Below are 22,332 nucleotides of genomic sequence, written 5' to 3' on the forward strand. Positions count from 1 at the left end.
ATGGGAAGTTACCAACAATCCTTACAGGAGCGACCACTTCCCTATACTGCTAAGTACATATAAAGAAAACGAATATCCACCACAGGCTCCTAAGTGGAAGATCGATACAGCCGACTGGGAGAAATTCCGCACTCTCATAGTATCTCATGGAATGACATGTCTTCTTTAGGAATTGATGCTGTTGTGCAGTATTTTACAGCCTTCATTATAGATGCTGCATCTAAATGCATATCTGAATTAAGTGGCTTGGCATGCAGATGGCGTGTCCCGTGGTAGAACGACGAATGTAGGATCGCTCGTAAGGAACAGGACAAAGCGTGGGGGCTGCTACACGCTTCCCCCACTGCAGAGAATCTTATCAACTTTAAGAAATTAAAGTCCCAAGGCAGGAGAACCCGCCGACAGGCCAGAAGAGAAAGTTGGCAGAAGTTTTTATTAAGTATTAACTCGTTTACAGATGAGGCCAAAACCTGGAACAAGGTTAATAGGACTAGAGGGCGGCAAACATATTCACTCCCTTTGGTAAATACACAAGGCGATACACTGCAAGATCAGGCAGACTCGCTTGAGAAGCACTTTGAGAGCGTGTCAAGTTCAAACCATTATTCGCAATCCTTTCTGAAACATCAGCAAATAGAAGAATGTAAGCCACTCATAAAAAAATGTCGACAGAATGAACCGTACAACTGTCCTTTTAGTATTGCCGAGTTGAGAGCTGCCTTGAGCGCATGCAAGAGCTCTGCACCGGATCTGTGGTCCCTGTTTTGAAACAAGGCAAAGATCCTTCCTCAGTGGCAAGTTACCGCCCGATAGCCCTCACAAGTTGCCTTTGTAAGGTATTTGAAAAAATGATTAATCGGCGACTTATTCATTTCCTTGAACTGAGCAAAATGCTTGATCACTATCAGTGTGGCTTCAGAGAAGGGCGCTCCACAACTGATCATCTTGCACATATTGAAGAAAATATCCGGGACGCGTTTATACATAAACAGTTCTTCTTATCGATATTTATTGATATGGAAAAGGCATATGACACAACGTGGCGATACGGGATCTTGCGAGACTTATCGGAAGTGGGTATTCGTGGAAATATGTTAAATATACTAGAAAGCTATTTGTCCAAACGTACATTCCGCGTTAAAATTGGCAATGTATTGTCGTGACCTTTTATACAAGAAACTGGTGTACTTCAAGGAGGTGTGCTTAGCTGCACGCTCTTTATCATGAAAATGAACACCCTTCGTGCTTCATTACCACCAGCCATTTTTTATTGTTTACGTGGACGACATACAGATAGATTTCAAATCCTGCAACCTTAAAGTATGTGAGAGGCAAGTACAACAGGGCTTGAACAAAGTGTCCAAATGGGAGACGAAAACGGATTTAAAGTGGACCCCAACAAGAGTTCTTGCGTGCTTTTCACGAGAAACAAAGGGCTCATTGCAGATCCCAGTATCAAAATGTATGGTCAGCGAATACCTGTGAACAAAGAACACAAGTTCTTAGGCATTGTACTTGATTCTAAACTAACTAGCTTTTATTCCACACATAAAGTATCTCAAGGTCAAATGCTTAAAAACAGTGAACTTACTGAAAGTTTTATCCCACACAACATGGGGCAGTGACAGGAAATGTTTAATGAATCCTTACAAGAGCCTCATTCGATCACGGTTGGACTACAGTGCCGCGATCTATCATTCTGCCGCCCCGAGCGCGCTAAAGATGCTAGATCCGGTCCACCATCTAGGAATCCGACTGGCCACTAGCGCTTTCAGAACAAGTCCCATTGAAAGTTTGTATGTAGAATCAAATGAGTGGTCACTCCATCTGCAGAGAACATACATCAGCCAAACATATTTTCTGAAAGTTCACTCTAATCCTCAACATCCGTGTTTTAACACCGTTAACGATATGACATATGCTACACTCTTTCGTAATCGTCCCTCTGTAAGACAGTCCTTTTCGCTTCGTGTGAGGGAGCTTAGTGTTGAAATGGATGTTCCACTCCTCAAACATCGTTTAATGCCTTCAGCTAAGCTGCTACCGCCTTGAGAGTGGCAGCTGATACAATGTGATATATCTTTCCTACAAGTTAAAAAGCACGCCCCAGATATCGAAATCCGAATGCATTTCCTGGAACTCCAGTACAAGCACTCCTGCACGGAGTTCTACACAGACGCATCGAAGTCATGCGAGGGGGTGTCCTATGCAGCCGTCGGTCCATCCTTCTCGGAATCCGATGTACTGCATCCGGAAACAACCATCTTTACGGTTGAGGCCTACGCACTATTGTCGGCTGTGCAGCATATAAGGAAAACAAAACTCCAAAAATCAGTTATATATACGCACTCCCTTAGTGTTGCGAAGGCCTTGATGTCATTCTGTAAGCACAAAAATCCAGTAATTAATGAGCTCTATTCCGTCCTGTGTAAAGCATATATATCTAATTAACATGTGATTATATGCTGGGTGCCTGGACATAGGGGCATCGAGGGTAACATTTTAGCGGACCAGATGGCCACATCAATTTCATTGCATGCAGTTAATCCTACTGCTTCGGTCCCTGTCACAGACCTGAAGCCTTTCTTAAGAAGGAAACTACGAAACCACTGGCAATGCATGTGGGACGAAGAAATAAATAACAAACTGCATGTGATAAAGCCACAGTTAGGTTCTTGGCCCTCCGTAACAAAATCACGGTGAACAGATGTCCCATTCTGTTGTATCAGAATAGGACACACATTTGGCACGCATAACTTTTTACTCACTGGAAATGATCCTCCAACCTGTGGTAGATGCAAGGAGAGGCTGACCATCCTCCACGTCCTCGTGGAGTGTCGGAAAGTCGAGTCTGAGAGAAAGAAACATTTTTCTCTAGCGTACAGGCAGCACATACCCCTTCATCCTGTAATGTTACTCGGCCCAAAACCGCTTTTTGACACCAACGCAGTCCTAGGCTTCCTGAAAGATGTTGTATTGCATGTTATTAGCCCCACACACTCGTAGCATCTCCTCTCTTTAGAGGATGCCGCTGTGATAGCTGTTTCATATAGCACATGCCTCTAGGCCCTTGTGTTTCAAGGGCTCTGGCGAGGCAGTAATTTCACTATCTAACATATTTTCTATATTGCATCATTCTTTCACGATGGATTTTATTGCACATAGAACACGTCATTTGTCATCTACATAATCTTATTACAGATAGATCTTACGCACTCTAGAGCGACTATTTTTAAGGCCCTTTGCAGCCACGTCACATCAACCTCATAGAACTCATAACTACATTGCAAACTCATCACCATGGACCTAGCGCTCTTTGGCCATACCTGGCCCTTGCGCCAATAAACACCATACATTCATTCATTCATGTCTTTCAAGTGATGGAGCTTGCATAGGCCCACAGGAATGTGTGGTCACCGCCTGGGACCTTCAATCAAGATTGAAATAACTGGAATCGATTTAACAAAAGTGTACTGTCTATATAGATTACACAGCTACCCTAATTCTTTACTGGAGAAGCATAAATAGCTGATCAATAAAGGGGTCAGAGAGACAAGGAGACACAATTTCTCCAATGCTGTTCACTCCATGCTTAAAAGAATTATCTAAGCTATTAGACTGGGAAGGATTAGGAGTGAAGATCAACGGTGAAATATCTCGGCAAACTATGGTTTTCAGATGACATTGTCCTGTTCATCAACGCTGGTGATGAACTGCTACAAATGGTACAGGACCTTAGGCGAGAAAGTGTAAGAGTAGGGTTGAAGATTAATATGCAGAAGACAAAGGTAATGTTAAATACCCTGGCAAGAGAACAGGAATTTATGAAGCTTTTAGAATTTGTCCAAAAGTAGTATGTTTATCTAGGTCAGTTACTCGCAGGAAACCCTGATCATTAAGGAAACTTACAGAAGAATAAAAATGGATTGTAGCATATACCAAATCCATGACCAAACTATGACACCTCATTACCAAATCATGACCGGCAGCTTTCCGCTACCCTTGACAATAAAAGTGTACAATCATTGTATTCTACCAGTACTAACATTTGGGGTAGAAACTTGAAGGTTAACAAAGATGCATAAGAACTGCATACCGAGCATTGTAATGCAAAATGTTAGGTGTAAAGTTAACAGACAGAATGACAGCAGTTTGCATTGGAGAGCAGATGGGGGTAGCCAATAATCTAGTTAACATTAAGAGAAAGAAATGGAGCTGGGCAGGCCATTTAATGTGTAGACCATATAACCTGCGGTCTATTATGGCAAAACATCCCCCAGAATGTTTGCACCGCAACACCACTCTGTCACCCCCAGCTCGTGGTCCATTACAGCATGGCCGCTGTAATAGACCATGAGCAGGGGGTGACAGAGTGGTGTCATGGCACAAACACATTCTGGCAGAAGTTTTGCCAGTTTACAACATGCGTAGAGGAGATAAGTTGCGTTCCCTAAGTTTGCAATGCATAAAGATACACTAAACTGGACCAGCACTACCTAATCCAAGGAGGTTTTAAAAAAAATGGAAGCTCCCGTAGCTTGTTACTAGGAGAAGTGAAGCTAACACTTGTCCCCTGCTTCACCTCTGAAATAGAGCCTTGTCGGGTGACGTCTACTTACAGATTAAGTGATGCTAGGCTAATTACAAAATAAAAGCTGGTTGTTCCCAATGAAAATAGTAACTTCATCTTAGTATTGACGACATTATCTTCAATAAAAGTTGCCATGATGTTCAGATTTCACACTAAAACCAGTAATACAGAAATACACGTAGATAAGTATCTGTCTGGTAAAAATAAGTCATGATTAACTCATGGAAAGTGTGAGAAAAGTGCTACGTCACCATAAGCTAATGTTTTATCATGCCCCTCCTAAGATGGCTGCAGTGCAGCTTCACCTTCGAGACATCATTTCCACTCTGGCACTGTTTTTAAGCATGAAATGCTTTTAGCTCCCGTTGTTGGTGACCTTGAGCCAAAAGCCAGAGCCGTTATCTGAGCACTCAAATGAGAACATCCGGGCAAGTTGTGAGTACAAAAGATCATCTGGGCAACCAGGCAAAACTTAACAAAATGCAGTCTCTGGCTTTCAACTCTTTGTACAGGACGGCATTACATAGGCTAGTTACTGACCAAACAAGTTACAAAAAATATTGCTTCCAAGTTCTTCGTAATGTTTGTTCACAATATCACTCGTGCTGTAACTTCTAGTATGCTGAAGTTTTATTTCTCATCTCCAATAGAGACGTTCAAAAGGCAGATACAGGGCACCATACACTTCATTGTCATCATTGTCAAGTTCATTCCCTGTGCTTCGAGTTGTCGATTATTTAGGTTCTGCACTGCAATCTGCTAGCCTCCTGGTTAGATCAGATGGTAGAGCAACTGGCCCAGAAAGGTGTTGGTCTCGTGTTCAAATCCCGGACTAGGACAAATTTTTCTCAACTGCGAAGCTTTCTTTCTGAGACACCCATATGTGTTTCCTTTGTAGCTTCGTGCTACATTCGGGTGGATGCCAATTTTTCTCTCTGATGACATTTCCTCCACCATGTGGGATTCCGCTGAACTTATTTGTTACATACTATGTATTTGCAACCGTCAGTTCTTATGCTTTCACTTAGAAGTTGTTAAGACCTTGCCTTGTCCGTGGGCTTATAACAGGTGAGCCTGATGTTCTTGTTAAAATGACATACAAGCTGTCTGGCAGAGTCATTTAAAGGCATTGCAGAATTAATGAGTATATCTTCTCATCACTCTCACTTTCAAATTTGGTGGGGACAATGCAACAGCTTCCTGCGTGGACAAGAAATTTACATTTCATTTCGACACATTTCGAGATACACTGATCATTTGGTATGCGTGAAATTAATTTTTTTTTTCGTATTTCTTTTTTAGGCATGCTGGACAACCGTACTAGTGAAATCACAGCAATCGGCCCCTATACAAATAAATATGAAAATGGGCACATCACCAAGAGCTGAAAGCTTATTGAAAAAGAAGCAGAAATAAATAAAAACCTCTACTACCCGTAATAATCAATGTTCACATAAGGTCTACACAGCATTCACGCAGGCTGTAACCCACAATTAAGAGTATGCCTGGTTTGACTCAATGAATAGCATAATTTTAGTTATTTGGCAAAATGCTGTGCATTCTACTATAAGGTTTTTCATTCGTTATTACCATGGCAATGTGTTTACCTCTGGCACAAAAAGTAAGAAACGGAAAGCCACCGACTTCAGGCTATCCTCATGGCACGATCGCTTAATCGAAACGTCGGCCATACCCACGACCTCAAAGGCACCAAAAAAGTCAGCCAGAGGGTACCCACCTGGTTTCTTTTCCCACCAGATCCTTGTCTAGACATATTAGTCAGCCATGCTTGCTGGCGTTCAGTGCCCACCGGAAATCCATGGTAGCTCAAGTCAGAATTCTACCTTACGTCAGACATACACGACGGTACGTGGCAGTTTCTTGGCATACTCGCACCTTGCAAAGGATTCAGCAGGAATTTCACCATTTCAAAAAACTCGCAGACGCTGCAAGGTGCATTTTTGTACTGGAAACGCACATGGCGTTTTGTAGCAGTGTCACAACTACTAACACGAATGCTGGCGGAACTGTAAGCACAGTGCTCCCTCCCATGTTTGGGCGTGATGCAACAGGCTGCACCTGTGCAATTGAGCGTGCATGATTGGTCACAGAATGCGTGCCAAGGCACAGTCAAAGATGGCAGAGAATTAGATGGTGTCATGAAATTAGGAAATTTGCCGGCGTAACTTTGAATAAGCTAGCACAAGATAGTGGTAATTGGAGATTGCTGGTAAATGTCTTTGCCCTGCAGTGTACATAAAAGTAGGTTGATGATTACCTCATTCAAGAGTGATTGCACGAGGGTACAGTGTACCTCATTATCACTTCTTTCAAAGATTTCTTAGTTCATTGCTGTCAAGTTTAAACAAAAGTGTCCTGAAGCATTGTTTAAGCAGCCTTGCATTGAACAGGTGTTTCATGCCACCCTTCCCACAAGGTTATACACAAACAGCCTGTTTTCATTCATGTGCTCCACTTTTTTGGGGTGATGTGGTTATTGTCCCTTGCATCTGGGATCTTCATTAGAATGTCAACAAAGATTGACATGCTTATTTCAGTGCTTGCAATGTATACACCGGTCAATGTCTGGGACAGTTGCAGCCACTGCTACCACAGGACCTGCCTGGCAACTCTTGGACCTGCTGAACGGGCTAGGGAAGTGTGCTGCCAGTGCTGCACATCACAGCCACTCGGACAACCCTTGCAGTGCCCTATGCAGGTGTGTAGCTTGTTGTTTTGCCGCCATGTATTGTTCTCACCTTTCAGCAAGCAATGCCCATCAATTCAGCTCTCCCTCTGGAGCTGTGCACACTTCTTTTTGTAGTTAGCATTATTTTGCTATCATGTTATCAGGTTCACTCAGTCATGCTCAAAGAGTTGTGTCGAGTTGTGTCGAAATACTACATGAATTAAAGATTGGCAAAGTAATGCCAATGTTTAAATGAGGCAATAAAGACCTATTTTTTTGTTAACTTAAACTGTGCTAGGTACGAGACACCGAGGTAGATGAAGACAGGACGAATGCAGACTAACAACTGGTTTATTGAAATCACACAATGCTGCCTCTTCAAACTATGCACATGCCTAAACCGGATCATAACTGCGTGACCATGGAACACTATCTCGGCAAGCCCCTACATTTCGAAGTTCGAAGAGGCAGCATTGTGTGATTTCAATAAACCAGTTGTTAGTCTGCGTTAGTCCTGTCTTCATCTACCTTGGTGTCTCATCCCTAGCGCAGTTTAATTCACAAAAAATGTCTTACCAACTAGCCTCCCAACACACTCTCATCGAAAGACCTAGTAAGCAACTACTGCCCTATATCACTAAACAGTATTGCATACAAACTTGTCTTGGACATTGCGTCAAACATTGTTCAGTTTAGTTTATTTTTCTTAAGAACCCCCCATTTCAGGGGTGTTACATAAGGGGTGGGGTTGAAAATATTATGTTCTACAAGATTAAGTACTGTATGTACTCAAATGTAACGCGACCTTGATTCGCAAAGGTCGATTCGCGGACATTCGATTTGCGGACTTTCGATTCGCGGACAAGGTTGATTTGCGGACTGCAAAGGTCGACTTTGCAGTCCGGGAAAAAAAAAATTGCTAATGTAACGCAAGATGAACAAAAGGAGAAATGGTAACTTCATTCAAGGAATCAATTCGGAAACGAGTTCTCTTCACTTTCATTTTCGTCTGAGGAGGAGACGGAGCTTTCCTTGGGCAGTATTCTTGGGCGATCACTTTGGGAGATTTGTGTGACTCCGCATCACAAGCATCCCTGACCAGTGTTTCTGGCGCTGTGCCAAGAGCGCTATCGGCCATATACTTTGAGGGGTTCTGTGCCAAAATTAGCCAAGTCTCATGAAAGCAAAGCTATTTCTGAAGTGATCGCCCAAGAATCAAGTCATCCGTGCTGTCAAGCTTGTTTGAGATTAAGTACGTCTTAAAAGACTGCACAACCATTTGATTCAGGGACCAGGCCACTATGAGGCGCTTCCACCCGGCCCCACATTTACAAAGGGCCTCCCATTGGCGCCACCATCCGAGAATTGTCCACTCGTTGACGTCAAGCCACCGAGCCACAGCGGAGTTTCCCAGCTCCTTGGCCATCAAAATTACTCGTCTCTTGAAGTGGCCATCATACCGAACGCTCGGCATCACCATAGTGTTGCCATAACGTAAAAAACTGTGCAATTTAGAATATTTGTTTCAATATCGTAAATTTTTCCATTATTCTAACGTAACGCGAGCGTCGAGTCCAAGCTACGAAAATCACTCGCCACTCTGCTGTGGCTTAAAGCCGGTACATGCTCGAGCTGCCCATCACCGCAAGCCACACTACATGCAGGCGGTTCATAGAAGGCAGGCGGGACAAGTCACAAAATTGCATTTACACTGGGACCGCATGGTGCAGTGCAATTCGCATGCACCCTCTGGTTGGCTAAACAGGTAACCAGCGACTGACAACATGCAACAGTGCGTTGGCAGCCCCGTGTGCTGGCGACCAGCAAAATTTCGTGCATGCCAGGATTTTGTTATGATGTTTGCTTTCTTATTAGCTATTTTTTATTAGTTAGCTTGAGCGGTTTGGCATGCGCCGGCATCCGCACTCCGATTTGTGGACTCGACGTCTGTTAATTGAGAGCTGGCAATCATTCGGCAGAGCAAAGGTGTTCGAAGTCGGCAACTATCGTCAACAGCAGATGACACTGACGTATTTTTGTAGATGTGGGTAAAGCTTTCGCGTCTTGGCAAAAACGCAACTCTTGCACTGTCACATTCTGTACTGCATATGTTGCATCGACGCTGTGACCCACCTTTAGATCACTGTGCAGTCATCTTACCTGCATCACTTTTTCTTTTATTTATTTATTGCTACCGCCTAATGTTGCAACAACATGCATCGCTATGTCCTCGGTTGTGTCCGGCGCGATGGCGATATCATTGTAGGTGTGCTAGCGAAAGCTTGCAAAAACGCTCGTGCACATGAACACACACACATATTTTAAGCTAATGAACAAGGGATCTGTCGTAGCAACAGCGTAGCACGCTGATGCACTGCAGCGTTAGATAGTTCTATCATCGCGGAATACAGCTGTGTAGATAAAGTCACTTCTCTTTATCAACGAGCATGCGTGTGAATCTTCAACAATGGCTTGTTGATTTACTTGCACTTTACTGCTCACATTTTTTAGTAGCTGTCAAGTTAAAAGTGAGCCTACAATTGATTACATCATGACTAACCAACTAGCCCACCAGTACGTCTTAAGCCATTGATTACAATTGATTATGACAGACATAAAAGTGATATGTATGTATGATAGTTACCTTAGGCAGAGATGCTTATCAGATATGTTTTTGAGAGCGGAACATTTGCATGAAAACAAATATTCATATTGCTGAAAAGACACCCCATATAGTTGTGAAATCACATAATGTTTACATTTCCTGTTGGTGCCAAAAAATGTCCACGCAAATAAATGTGGCAGTATCTCACTCATGCCTTATGAGATGACAGAGGTTTGCGGAGGCACATAAGGCAGCAGTGCCCATGCAAAAAGGCCTTGGTGGCCAATCTGCTGCCCCTTCACTACTTAGTCATACCTCTATCAGCATTTAAACAATGTACAGCCTGTGGTCAAAGTGAATGCAGGCATGCTTGCTCTCTCAGCAATGGTGACAATCAAGGATGATTGACTTGAGACCGTTTGCTGCTGTCATCATCATTTATGCATGCATTCTCTTTTTATTCTTTTCTCTAGATAACAAAGAAGCTTGCACAGTCGGTGAGCTATAGCAAAGTAATGTTATTTGGTTGCGTTGGGCATGGCCCAAATGTCCCATTCATGTAGTGACAACCTAGCTAGCTAACGCACAGCCAAATTAAAAAGAGAAGTGCATAGGCTAACAAACAGGTGCATAGTTACTGTACTTCATCTCAAAGGAAACCAAGATTATCAAGCGACTATAGAGATCTAGATTAAGGGGGCGCAAGCATGGAGGCCCCGTAGTACTTGGGGCCTCAACAATTGCATCCCCCTGATCTAAAACTCTCTAATAAGCTTTGCAATGAGTGCAGTGATCTTGCATGTGAAATGGCTGACATAGTAAGTCATTTGTATTTGCCTTTCTTAATCAGTAACAGCTTAAACAGGTACACAACAATGAAATGAAATGCTGGCTCATATGGTACACAAGAAACAAGTACGGGAGAACATTTGCCATGCCTGCTGTAACACCAATTTCAACATGCAGTACCTTGTAGGCAATGAATGCATGTTCATTGTGTCAGTGCAACTTGCACCTACCTCTAATGAAAGCACAGAACATCTGCATTGTAGACATTAGTTCATTAGCACCGTGTACATGGCAGCACAAGAAAGTAAGGGAATGTTTATTGCCATTTTTTATTTTCATAACCAGCAGACATTTTCTTGGGTGGAGCTTTGTGACGAATTCGCAATATGTTCTGTGTAAATCTGCAATGCGGACATGTTCTATTATCCAATCACTTAAGTAGTCAAATGAATGCGGATAACCCCATAAGCACTGTGAAACGGAATGCAGAAATTTGCAGTTAAGAAGCCATAGTGGCTCGCACTCTGTGCTGAACATCAAATAGAAAAAATGCGTAGTGGCAAATTGGGTGCACATTATCATCTGTCATACAGATACATATATTACAAGTAATCTTTCACTCGTTCTCGTATTGCTTACAGTAGTTGCATGAACCTTACTGCAGCATCCTCTGTGGAGTAAAATAATCTTGCAAGTCACAGCTACTTGTTCACTCTATTAACATATGTTAGCCCCCAGGCTCTCCTGTATTCCTTCACACATGCTACCATAGCATGGCTGTGCTCAATCACCTCTTTCCATTCCACTGAAATGAACATGGCACATATCTGCTACCAAAATGTGCTTTAAAGCATAACTGTTTATCATTCTTTAAGCCTCTGAGAAGTAAGGACGGATGTTCAGCCTTCCTGGTGTGGCATTTCATAGGTTCTAACCCACCATGATATTTCTAAACAAGCAATGATGAAATTATATGGTCAAGCCATACCATTAATATGACTGAGGTATTGCTTCCTCAGGGAGTCTCACTGCCACCTTCCCAATTTTGTAAATACTTAGACATGTTCAAGTTAACTTCACAGCCTGTGTTGTAACATAACAAATAAATCCGATTAACACAGCATCCCATATATCATTCTCTTAATCACTAGAAATGCTAACTAGCACATTGTATGTATTCATATTATATTGTCTTTGTATGTTTGGTGAATTGCACAAATAATTTTTCTCACTCTTACAACCTGGCTGATGCTGTCTTTTTTTATAATAATTAAGCAATAACATTACTTAATGCATTGCTGTGAGAACAATAACTAGCTTCACAGTAGCATTGCACACGTCCCCTCAGACCACAGTGTCAACATGCTTCTATAGATACTATAAGCTGGCCACAATCAGCATAATTTTGAAAGCCAGCTGAACAAGGTGCGAGTTCATGTGTATCAAATAAATGTCTGTTCTATTGAGAGGCTGTATATCTGTCTGCTATATAATTATCAATTTACAATACATATGGCAGAAGAACAGAATACATAAAACAACACAATGAAGTTCTCTCTGAAAAGCTGCTTTTCGCCACTATTATATACAACAATGTAAGACTTCAGAAAGCATAACTATGGCTTGGGTGCATCTTTGTGCATTGTATAAGAAGTAGAGGTGGGCGAATGTTAAGTTTAAAATATGAATTGAGTAAAAATAGTAAGCATCAAATATTGAGTAGTCATACGATGACGTAGATACTTGCAGTGGCAATATTTATTTCAATATATTTAGGTACCACATCTTAACCAGCTAGTGCAAAAAGAGGGCTAACTATTGGGGACAAAGGATATTAAAAAAAAAAACTACATGAATAGTCTATCAACAACTTTAGCACTTCATTTGAAATAAGTTTTCCAAGAAAGAATGGTTGCTGTATGAAGAGCTTTAAAAAATGTGCAATAAATTGTTGCCAAAAGAAACATCAAAGTTGTAGAAAAAAAAAACATAATGAAGGACTCGCATTTCTTGGACACATGTACAAGGACTCGTTGCAAGGAAAACAGCACAGACCTGTAGCATAAAAGATAAATCAGCTAGATCAAGAGATGTGTGGTCAGCTTTTACACACAAAAAAGCCTATGGGAAAGGTTTTGTTGCCAATTTGGCTGAAAGCTTCTTTCATCAACATGCTTGCCTATGGGAGGCTACATACACTTGTTCACATGCAAGTACCTGTTGCATGTTTGTTAAAGAACTTCATTTGATATACTGACACAAAAGCCTCCTCTGATCATAGAAAAAGAATAGTTGTGTTGTCATATATACATAATATTTAGAACATCAAGGTACTCTTTTTCACATTATGCAAGTACTCATGATAGACAAGACTGCAAGAAACAGCAAAACAGTTTTGCACAATCCTTAACTGATTATGTCAATGAGCTTCGTATTTCATGTGGCAAAGTTGAATAGGGCAGATGGGATGTGACATCTGTGATTCAGAGATACATCATTGTATCTGGGCACAAATATTATACAACTGATCATTGTGTGAATAAAGAAATAACAAGCATTGATTCCCAGTATCTCATCACGCCACTTGTATCTGAAAAATGAGTGTCATTTCAAGTCAAGCTTGCACCTGGCACACTTGAACTTTGAACTTTATTTCATACAACGTACAGATGACAGGGGCACAGACAAAAAGCCATAAAATCGGCTTGACTAGGTCTGTGTCCCTTATTGGTTTCTTTGGCAACATGTAGCAATGCATGCATAAATACAAGATGAGCATATGTATTGGAAAAACAATATAAATATAAACAATCTGTGGATAAATGGCACTTGCATACTTGCATTGAGCATCATGTTTATGTGCCCATATATGTATACCCCATCTGTAATGAACCATTGCTTCGAGTTATGACCAGTTTCATGTCATTCCTCTACATAACTGTGGTTTTGCACATTACACCTATAAAACTTTTGATCAGCATCATAGTACTTTTCCTTGTACGTGGGCACCAGCTTTCTGTCACAACACCCACTTCGCATCCATGATGTTACGATGGTTGACAAGCGGAGGCAACGCCCCTCCCGTAGTGAACGAGACAGTCGTTCCAGCCGAAGAACGCCGGGTTTATTCACGCTCGGAAATATAAAGAAAAGATAAGGGGAGAGGGAAGGTGTGACAGAAAGAGTGCGCACATGCGCACTGAAGGAAATAGCTTGCTTGTCATGTTCATGGGTTACCGCATTTCTTCACCCTTAGTAACCAAAACGCATGACAGGTTTTTTTGATCGTGTGGAGCGACGTAGCTCCTGAGGTTGCGCTTCTGGTATTCTCTCAGGTGTTTCAGAGGTCCTTGGTTCCTTTAATACCGGGGAACCCGTTGTAGAAAGCCTCGACAGGTCGACGGCTGCTGGGGTCTCATCTGTGGTCCGCTTACGAACTTGATCCAAGTGGCGGTGGACAAACCCGTCCGCAGTCTTAACATCCAGGAGGCGAGCGCCGGAAGTAGTTTACACAGTGCCTGGGGCCCACTTATCGCCGACGCCGTAATTTCGCACGTACACATAGTCTCCCGGTGCAAAGTTCCAGCTTGAGTCATTCACAGCTTTAGCAGGGCAGGCTCTGGAAGGAAAAGACATGTCCAGTCTTGTGCGCAACCGATAACCTAATAGCATCTCTGAAGGAGAAGGGCCTCCTTGTTGTGGTGCGTTTCAATAATTGCACAACAGCCGGGCCAACGACGTTATGATGCAACTGCCTCCTATCTTCTTCAAGCCTTCTTTGACGGTGCGCACGGCTCGCTCGGCTAGGCCATTACTCTGGGGGTGATAGGGGGGTGCCCGAATATGCACTATTCCGTTTCGCTTCATAAACTGCTCGAACTCCCATGCTGTGAATGGCGTCCCGTTGTCTGACACGACCGTGCGCGGTATACCGAAACGGCTAAATATTGTCCTGAGGGCATTAATGGTACTGCGAGCGTTAGCCTGCGACATGGGAAACGCCTCAATCCACTTTGTGTGTGAATCGACGACTACCAGAATCATTTTGCCTTTGATTGGTCCCGCATAGTCGATATGCAAGCGCGACCACCTTTCGCGCGTATCGGGCCAACTTACTGTTTCTTTCACCTGAGGCATCGGTAATGTTTGCACACAGTTGTGGCAGGTCGCTGCAATGCGCTCGATGTCGTGGTCTAAGCCGGGCCACCAAAATAAAGACCTGGCTTTTGCCTTCATAGCGGACACGCCTTGGTGGGCTGCATGTAGTAGCTTTAGCAGCTTCCCTCATACATTTGTCAGCACTACAAGGCGATGACCCCAGTAGAGCACTTCTTCAGTAACAGATAGCTCATGCCGCTTTTTGTAGAACTCTGCCATCTCTTTCGTTTCTATGTCAAAACTGCGCGGCCAACCTTCCCGTGTGTACTTGCGTACCTGTGAGAGTACGTTATCAGCGACGGCGAGTGCTTTGAGTTCCTTTAACGGCATGGCAGGCTGATCCCACTGGTCTAGGGTCAGTACAATTTGGGCCTCATCCTCCTGGTCCACTTCGTCCTTGCAGAACCTTGGTGTTGCTCCGTCCTTTATATGCAGCCGTGCGGGTGGCCGTTTGATGAGTCCCAAGCCCTCCGTGAAAAGGTCAGCGTACTGCTCCATCACGGGTGCAGCTCCTTGGCTCTCCAGCTTCACTTCAGTTGACTGCGACGTGATCTGAAGAAGCGGCGCCCCTTTTATTTCGAGTTTCTGCAGTAAGTCACGGACGGCCACAAAGGCTAGGGCCTTCGCAGTTCAACACTACGAGATTGCAGTCAACTGTCGCAGACTTATAGGAAGCTTGCATTTGCAGAACGCCCAGCACTGGTAGCTTTCCAAGGTAACACGAAAGGGTTAGCGCAGCCTCACAAAACGGTGGCCACGTATGACGATGAGCTTCGTATATTGCTTTAGGCACCATGCAGACAGGCGAACCAGTGTCGATTATCATTTTCAGCGGAATTCCATTCCACGTGACAAGTTTCTGTATGGGCGGAACCAGACATTCATTACTTTTTACTGACCATATTTGCAATGCATTGCTGCCGCTGTCTTCAATGTCAGCTGAACATTCGGTTATCGCCAAGGTTCGATGGGCGGGAACTGTTCGCGAGCATACTCGCGCCAAGTGACCTTGTCGCCTGCATTTGTAACACCGGCGCCTTCGCAGCGAGCACGCAATGGCTTGATGCCCTTGTCTGCCACAGCAGCTACATTGTTGCACTGACATACTCGGTTCATTCCTTGATATTGTGGGTTCCCCTTTCCGCTGAAAGTTGAGCCCATCGATGGCGTCACCTTGACTGTTTATCTGTTGCGAACCTAGCTCTGCGCTTTCTGCTGCTAGAGCAAGTGCTTCGGCTTCCGCAAGAGTCAAATCCTTCTTGGCTAGTAGCTGTTTCTGCAAATTTTTCGACCGCACTCCGCAAACGATGCGATCCCTCAGCATTCGCTGCAACATCGAAGAGAAATTGCAGTTATGGGCTATTCTACGAATCTCTACGATAAACGCCTGCATAGACTCTCCTTCTTGTTGGCTTCGATGAAAGAACTTGAAACTTTCCGATATCTCGTTAGGAGATGGATCATAGTGCTCATTCAAGGTTGAAACGACTTCTTCATAGCTTAGCGAGCTCGGTTTTCTAGGTGCTACTCTACCGCAAAGAATCTCCACGGTCCTAGATCCTAACGCCGCAACCAACAAGGCTCTCTTCTTGGCGTCGTCTGTAACCTCGTTTGCTTCAAAGTAAGCGTCGACTTTTACGAGATATGCGTTCCACTTATCTGTGTCCTCTATAAAATCCGGAAGCTTGAGGGCCATGGTCGCGGCTGGGCTGATGGGCGTCTTCGTGTCGTGGCTGGTGCCCGGTCGCTGTTGCGTATCCGTGGGGGTTCTCGTCGCCACTGTTACGATGGTTGACGGGCGGAGGCAACGCCTCTCCCGTAGTGAACGAGACAGTCGTTCCAGCCGAAGAACGCCGGGTTTATTCACGCTCGGAAATATAAAGAAAAGATAAGGGGAGAGGGAAGGTGTGACAGAAAGAGTGCGCACATGGTCACTGAAGGAAATAGCTTGCTTGTCATGTTCATGGGTTACCGCACATGATAAATGCTGCAGTCAGCAAAATAGAGTTTTAGATTAAGTTTCCTAAACTGCTTTCATTCTAGCAAGCCCCAAGCAAAGGTTAGGTTCTTGAGAAGTTTATTTGCATGCTCTGGTTTAAGGCTGTTTTCAGCTTGCAATGAATTTTAGGATTTCTGCTGTCTACATCAATGTCAACCTGATGAAAGAGATGGCAAGCCAAAACTTGCAGTCAAGATACTAGTTACTGCTGGAGCTGGATTAACCCATGGGTTAAGGGGGCTGCGGCCTCACGACCCTGACTGCCAGGGGGCCCTATGAGAAAAATCTTTCCTTGAATTGAAATTTATTTCTTGCATACAGTACAGAGTAAAACATGTGAACAAGCGCATTTGGATCCTGAGCACGAAACTAGTTGGGATCCATAACAAAACTATGTAGAGGAAGCAAAGCAATTAAGATAGCATAGACACATGTACTTAACAAACTAAGCAACAGTAAGCACTTTACATCAGACAAAGAAGAGAACACAATACAAAGAATCTTCCAAATGCAAACAGCGTACTAAACATTTACAAGTAAAGGAAAGTGCACCAGAAAAAAGAAAAAGGCAAGCAATGAATATAATATTAAACATAAGAAAGAAGATCATGAAAATACAGTTTTAATTATCTCCCAAGATTAGCCGCATGTTTAACTTCTGTGGGCAGAACGTTCCGCTCGACTACTCCAACACTTGAAATTCTGTGTTTACCTCTGGAACCAGAAAAATTTTTTGTAGTGCACTGTGTACAGAGTGTCACGATTCTGTAAAGTTCTTCGCAGAGAAAGGGTCGTTGCAAAGATGCTATCATTGACCATTACAAGAGTTTGAAGTCCAGTAATGAGGGATACGGTAAGATGTTTACTTTTTGAAAGAGCAGTGTTATGTTAGCATTGTAATGTGATAAAGTCATAAAGAAGACAGCCAGCCCTCTTATGAAGTTTCATAACTGGCTCAATGTATGAATGGCCTCTAGATGTAACACAGTGCAACAGATGGCTGTGGAAGAGGCTGAAATAAATTTCTCAAAGGGTTTCTGTGTCAAAACAATTTTGGCACTTCAGCAGAATGTAACAAACGTTGCTCAGATTTTTGCAAAGCTTATCAATGTGGGGTACACAGTGATACCACTCATGGAATACAAACCCTTGATAGGATCTTCTGCAACTTTAAAAAAACTTTGCCAGGGCCTTGTGGAAAATTTTAGCTATACTATAAAAGCTGTAAAGTGTCTTCCAGGGAGTGTTCTACCACCAGAGTTCTTCGAAACAGTATAATAGTCACTGAAATGAAAGTAAAGAATATGTAGTATGAGGCCTGCACAGAAGCATTGCTCGGCCAGCACGCGAGGGACCTTTCTCTCTTGCCTACACCGAAATAAGAGACGAGGGTTCACCTCTTTCTCTTTTGCAAAACACCCCCTGCATCTTTGTTCTTCTTTCATTTGGATCATGACAATGACGTAATGCAAACCTCTTATATTAGCAAGTCGACATGCGATGAGTTTGCTGACATGATGGCAGATAATTAACTTAACGAGATGGATTGTTGCAGTGGAGCAAGAAGCTGAGTATTGCTCCCTCGTCAATTTTACACCATATGTGTCTCATGTTCACTAGCTTTCCCATGTCCTTTGGTACAGGCTACATGGTGACGTTCACAAAAGATTCAGTGGGTTTGTGCCAAATGTACACTGGTGAACTTGTGGGAACAACTGTGTGTTTTCTTCTTCAGCATAATGGCAGTTCAATCAATAGCTATCGTGGCCAGTTCTACGACAATGCCAGCAACATGGCTAGAGCACGCTAAACTATAAGCATGGCAGGGAAATACAAGGGCCTGCAGGTGCACATAAAGAACTCGCTGGCCATGCATGCACGATGCTGCGATCACTCCTTAAACCTAGTAGGTGCATGGAGTGTAGATGATTGTGTTGAGGCAGTCAAATTTTTTACTCCATGTGAGAAGTTGTACGTGTTCTTTCTTGCATCGCCAAAGCACTAGAACTACTTTTTGAACAGCTTTGAACAATGTAAAAAGCCTCGGTCTCTGAAAAATTTGTCCAATACTATCTAAATTCTACGTGGTGACTCATGCAAAAAAATTGTTATGAATTTCCGACGCATGAAAGATTGTCTTCGTACTCTAGCTCAAGATGGAAAAACTCGCAAAACCTGCGTAGAGGCATAATCAATCCCAAAAACGCTGCCAAAGCTGAAAATTTATTTCGTGGCATTTCTGTGAAACAAGGTTCACAAGCGGTTTGCAGGACCATGCAGTATTGCTTGAGAAGCCTGGTTTAGACCTGCCACGGTCGTTGCCTTGCTTAATTCTTTAAACGCCTATGTCAGCTCTATCTGCTCTAAATATCAAATTTTTGAGCAAAGGTCAAAGGCAGTGAGTGTCCATAAGTGCTATCAGCCCTTCAGGAGAAATTTGTTTTTGCCAGCTCTCTAGAAGGCCTTTGAGTAGAGTGTGGAACTCACCAACCAGGCCAACAAATTATTCTAAATGTACAGAATTTATCTTGTGTCGACATTTTCTGCTGAGGTCACACACCTACACGAGATGGCACCCCTCGTGGCCTCCTGAAAATGTTGGAATCTAGACTAAAACTGTGAGAACAAACACTCATTTTCTAAGCTTTCCTTGATTAAGAATTGCTTGTGCTCCGACATCAAGAAACTGCACTCTCTAGTCGTTATGTCCATTGAACAGCACTTGTTGAGTATTTCTTTTGCCAAATCTATACCAGAGTTCACTATACAAAAGGCATTTTTAGAGGCAAAATTTATTTTTGCTTCCTGATATTGTCAGAAGTTTAATTTTTGTATGTGAACAATAGCAAGTGTCACAAGCCTACTGTTTATTCTGGGAGCTTAAGTAGCACTAGAAAGACAAGGGCAGAGACAGACATGACAAACCATAGCATCGTGTGTTGTCATTAAGCCCATCCTTGCCTTTTTAGTGCTATTAGGACCGCAGTATTACAGACCAACTAGCCTGAATTGCCGCTTGTTTTCTGTATCAAGTCTAAAGTACTTGTCAGAATTGCACAAGCTTTAAGCCTCCAATTCCATTTAAGGTTTCAAAGTAGAGTCATACAGTCTGAGTCGTACTTGTCGTGGTCAAGTGGCCAGCTGTGGACTGTGCCAGTGTCCGAAGCTGCTACCTTGTGGTACCTGCTAGGTTCCACGTTTGTCCTATAGTAAATGGACCTAGCTTGGGGCATGAGCATGCATGATGTCATAGTGGCGCCAACCTGTGATTTTTCTGTTTGCGAAACATAGCGGCCAATTCAACACTCTAGACAAATGTGACTTACACTGTGCGTATTTTTTCTCGTATTCAACAACATTTTATGCCACATATGCAGATCAATTTAAAATGTACACGTATAACTGAAATGTTTGTTGCTTTACAACAAGCATTCTCTTTTTCCTGACTGATGGCAGTCAAGCAGTTAGTAAATTTGTGACTAACTTCACGGTTAAATGAAAGGAATGTACCCAACGGATCATAAGAATTACGTTACAATCTCTGGGTCCGGACAGGCCGCGAATAGAAACTGACCCTGTCAATGCTTAATTGCCAAACTCTGTCGAGTGAGGCTAGCTTAGCAGGTCTCTTTGAGGAACTATCAGACATTGTTTGGGATATCATGGGCCTTAGTGAGATTAGAAGAACTGGTGAGGCTTATAAATTGCTGAATAACGGACACGTCCTCTGCTATAGAGGTCTCCCAGATAAGAAGCAATACGGGGTAGGATTCCTAATCCATATGGACATAGCGAGCAACATTGACGAATTCTAGAGCATTAATGAGAGGGTAGCTGTAGTCGTAATCAAACTGAATAAGAGGTACAGATTAAAGGTAGTACAAGCCTACGCTCCAACATGCAGTCACGATGATGATGAAGTAGATCAGTTTTGTGAAGATGTTGAATTAGCGATGAGAAAAGTGCAAACTCGGTATACTGTAGTAATGGGTGACTTCAATGCAAAAGTGGGGAAAAAGCAGGCTGGTGAACAAGCAATTGGCAACTACGGCGTTGACTCTAGAAATGATAGGGGAGAGATGCTGGTAGAATTCGCAGAAAGGAATAAGCTTCGAATAATGAACACCTTTTTCAGGAAGCGCAGCTACAGAAAGTGGACCTCGAAGAGCCCTAATGGTGAAACAAGAAATGAAATTGTTTTCATACTTTCTGCTGATCCCAGCATAGTGCAGGATGTAGAAGTTATAGGTAGGGTAAAGTGTAGTGATCATAGGTTAGTGAGGGCTAGGATTCCCCTCATTTTGAAGCGGGAAAGAGTGAAATTGGTCAAGAAGAAACAGGTCAACCTAGAAGCAGTAAGGGTAAAAGCAGACAAATTCAGGCTGGTACTTGCAAACAATTTTGCAGCCTTAGAACAGAGAGATGAAGTTGACATAGAGGCAATGAATGAAACCGTAACTAGGCTTGCTTCAGAGGCAGCCATTGAAGTGGGAGGCAAGGCTTCAAGGCAAACAGTAGGCAAGCTCTCCCAAGTAACAAAGGACCTGATAAAGAAACGACAAAGAATGAGAGTGGCAAACTCAAGAGATAATATAGAATTCGCGGAACTGTCAAAACTGATCAAAAAGGCGAAAATAAGTGATATTCGAAACTATAACGTGAGAAAGACTGAAGAAGCCGTAAGAAATGGACGCAGCCTGAAATCAGTGAGAACGCAACTTGTCATAGGACAAGCCAAGATGTATGCGCTGAAAGATAAGCAGGGTAATATCATCAGCAATCTCAAAGGTATAATAAAAGCAGTGGAAGAATTCTATACCGACCTGTACGGTACCCAGAGGAATCAGAAGTACTCTATTCGAAACAATAATGAACAGTATACAGAAACTCCTCCTCTAACCAGAGATGAAGTCAGAAGGGCCTTGCAAGGCATGAAACGGGGAAAAGCGGCAGGAGAGGATAGAATAACAGTCAATTTAATCAAAGATGGAGGAGACATAATGCTAGGAAAACTTGCGACTCTATATGAAGTGTCTATCAACTGCAAGGGTCGTAGAAAACTGGAAGAATGCAAACATTATACTAATCCACGAAAAGGGAGAAGTTAGAAAAATTATAGTCCCATTAGCTTGCTCCCAGTATTATATAAAATATTTACCAAAATAATCTCCAATAGAATAAGGTCAAAACTGGAATTTAGTCAACCAAGGGAACAAGCTGGCGTCAGGAAGGGATACTCTACAATGGACCACATCCATGTCATTAATCAGGTTCTCGAGAAATTCGCAGAGTACAATAAGCCTCTCTATATGGCTTTCATAGATTACGAAAAAGCATTTGATTCAGTAGAGATACCAGCAGTCATAGAGGCATTACGTAATCAAAGAGTACAGAACACTTACGTAAATACCTTGGAAAATATCTACAGAGGTTCTACAGCTGCCTTAATTCTACACAAGAAAAGCAGGAAGACACCTATAAAGAAGTGGGTCAGACAGGGA

General features: G+C 42.9%; 1 protein-coding gene across 5 annotated transcripts in view; it reads left to right on the top strand.

Annotated features, from left to right (window-relative positions):
- Positions 1–22,332, top strand: part of Vps8 (vacuolar protein sorting 8) — a 972,138-nt gene that overhangs the window by 901,007 nt on the left and 48,799 nt on the right. For 4 of the 5 annotated variants that reach the window (XM_055061192.2, XM_055061196.2, XM_055061193.2 and 1 more), the window contains 2 exons: positions 7,187–7,310; positions 10,359–10,382. In XM_055061192.2, coding sequence (XP_054917167.2) covers positions 7,187–7,310; positions 10,359–10,382 — 148 coding nt within the window. The remainder of the gene's footprint in view (positions 1–7,186; positions 7,311–10,358; positions 10,383–22,332) is intronic. The other variant, XM_055061195.2, reaches the window with a different exon arrangement.

This window comes from Dermacentor andersoni, chromosome 1 (assembly GCF_023375885.2).
Source record: "Dermacentor andersoni chromosome 1, qqDerAnde1_hic_scaffold, whole genome shotgun sequence".
Lineage (NCBI taxonomy): Eukaryota > Metazoa > Arthropoda > Arachnida > Ixodida > Ixodidae > Dermacentor > Dermacentor andersoni.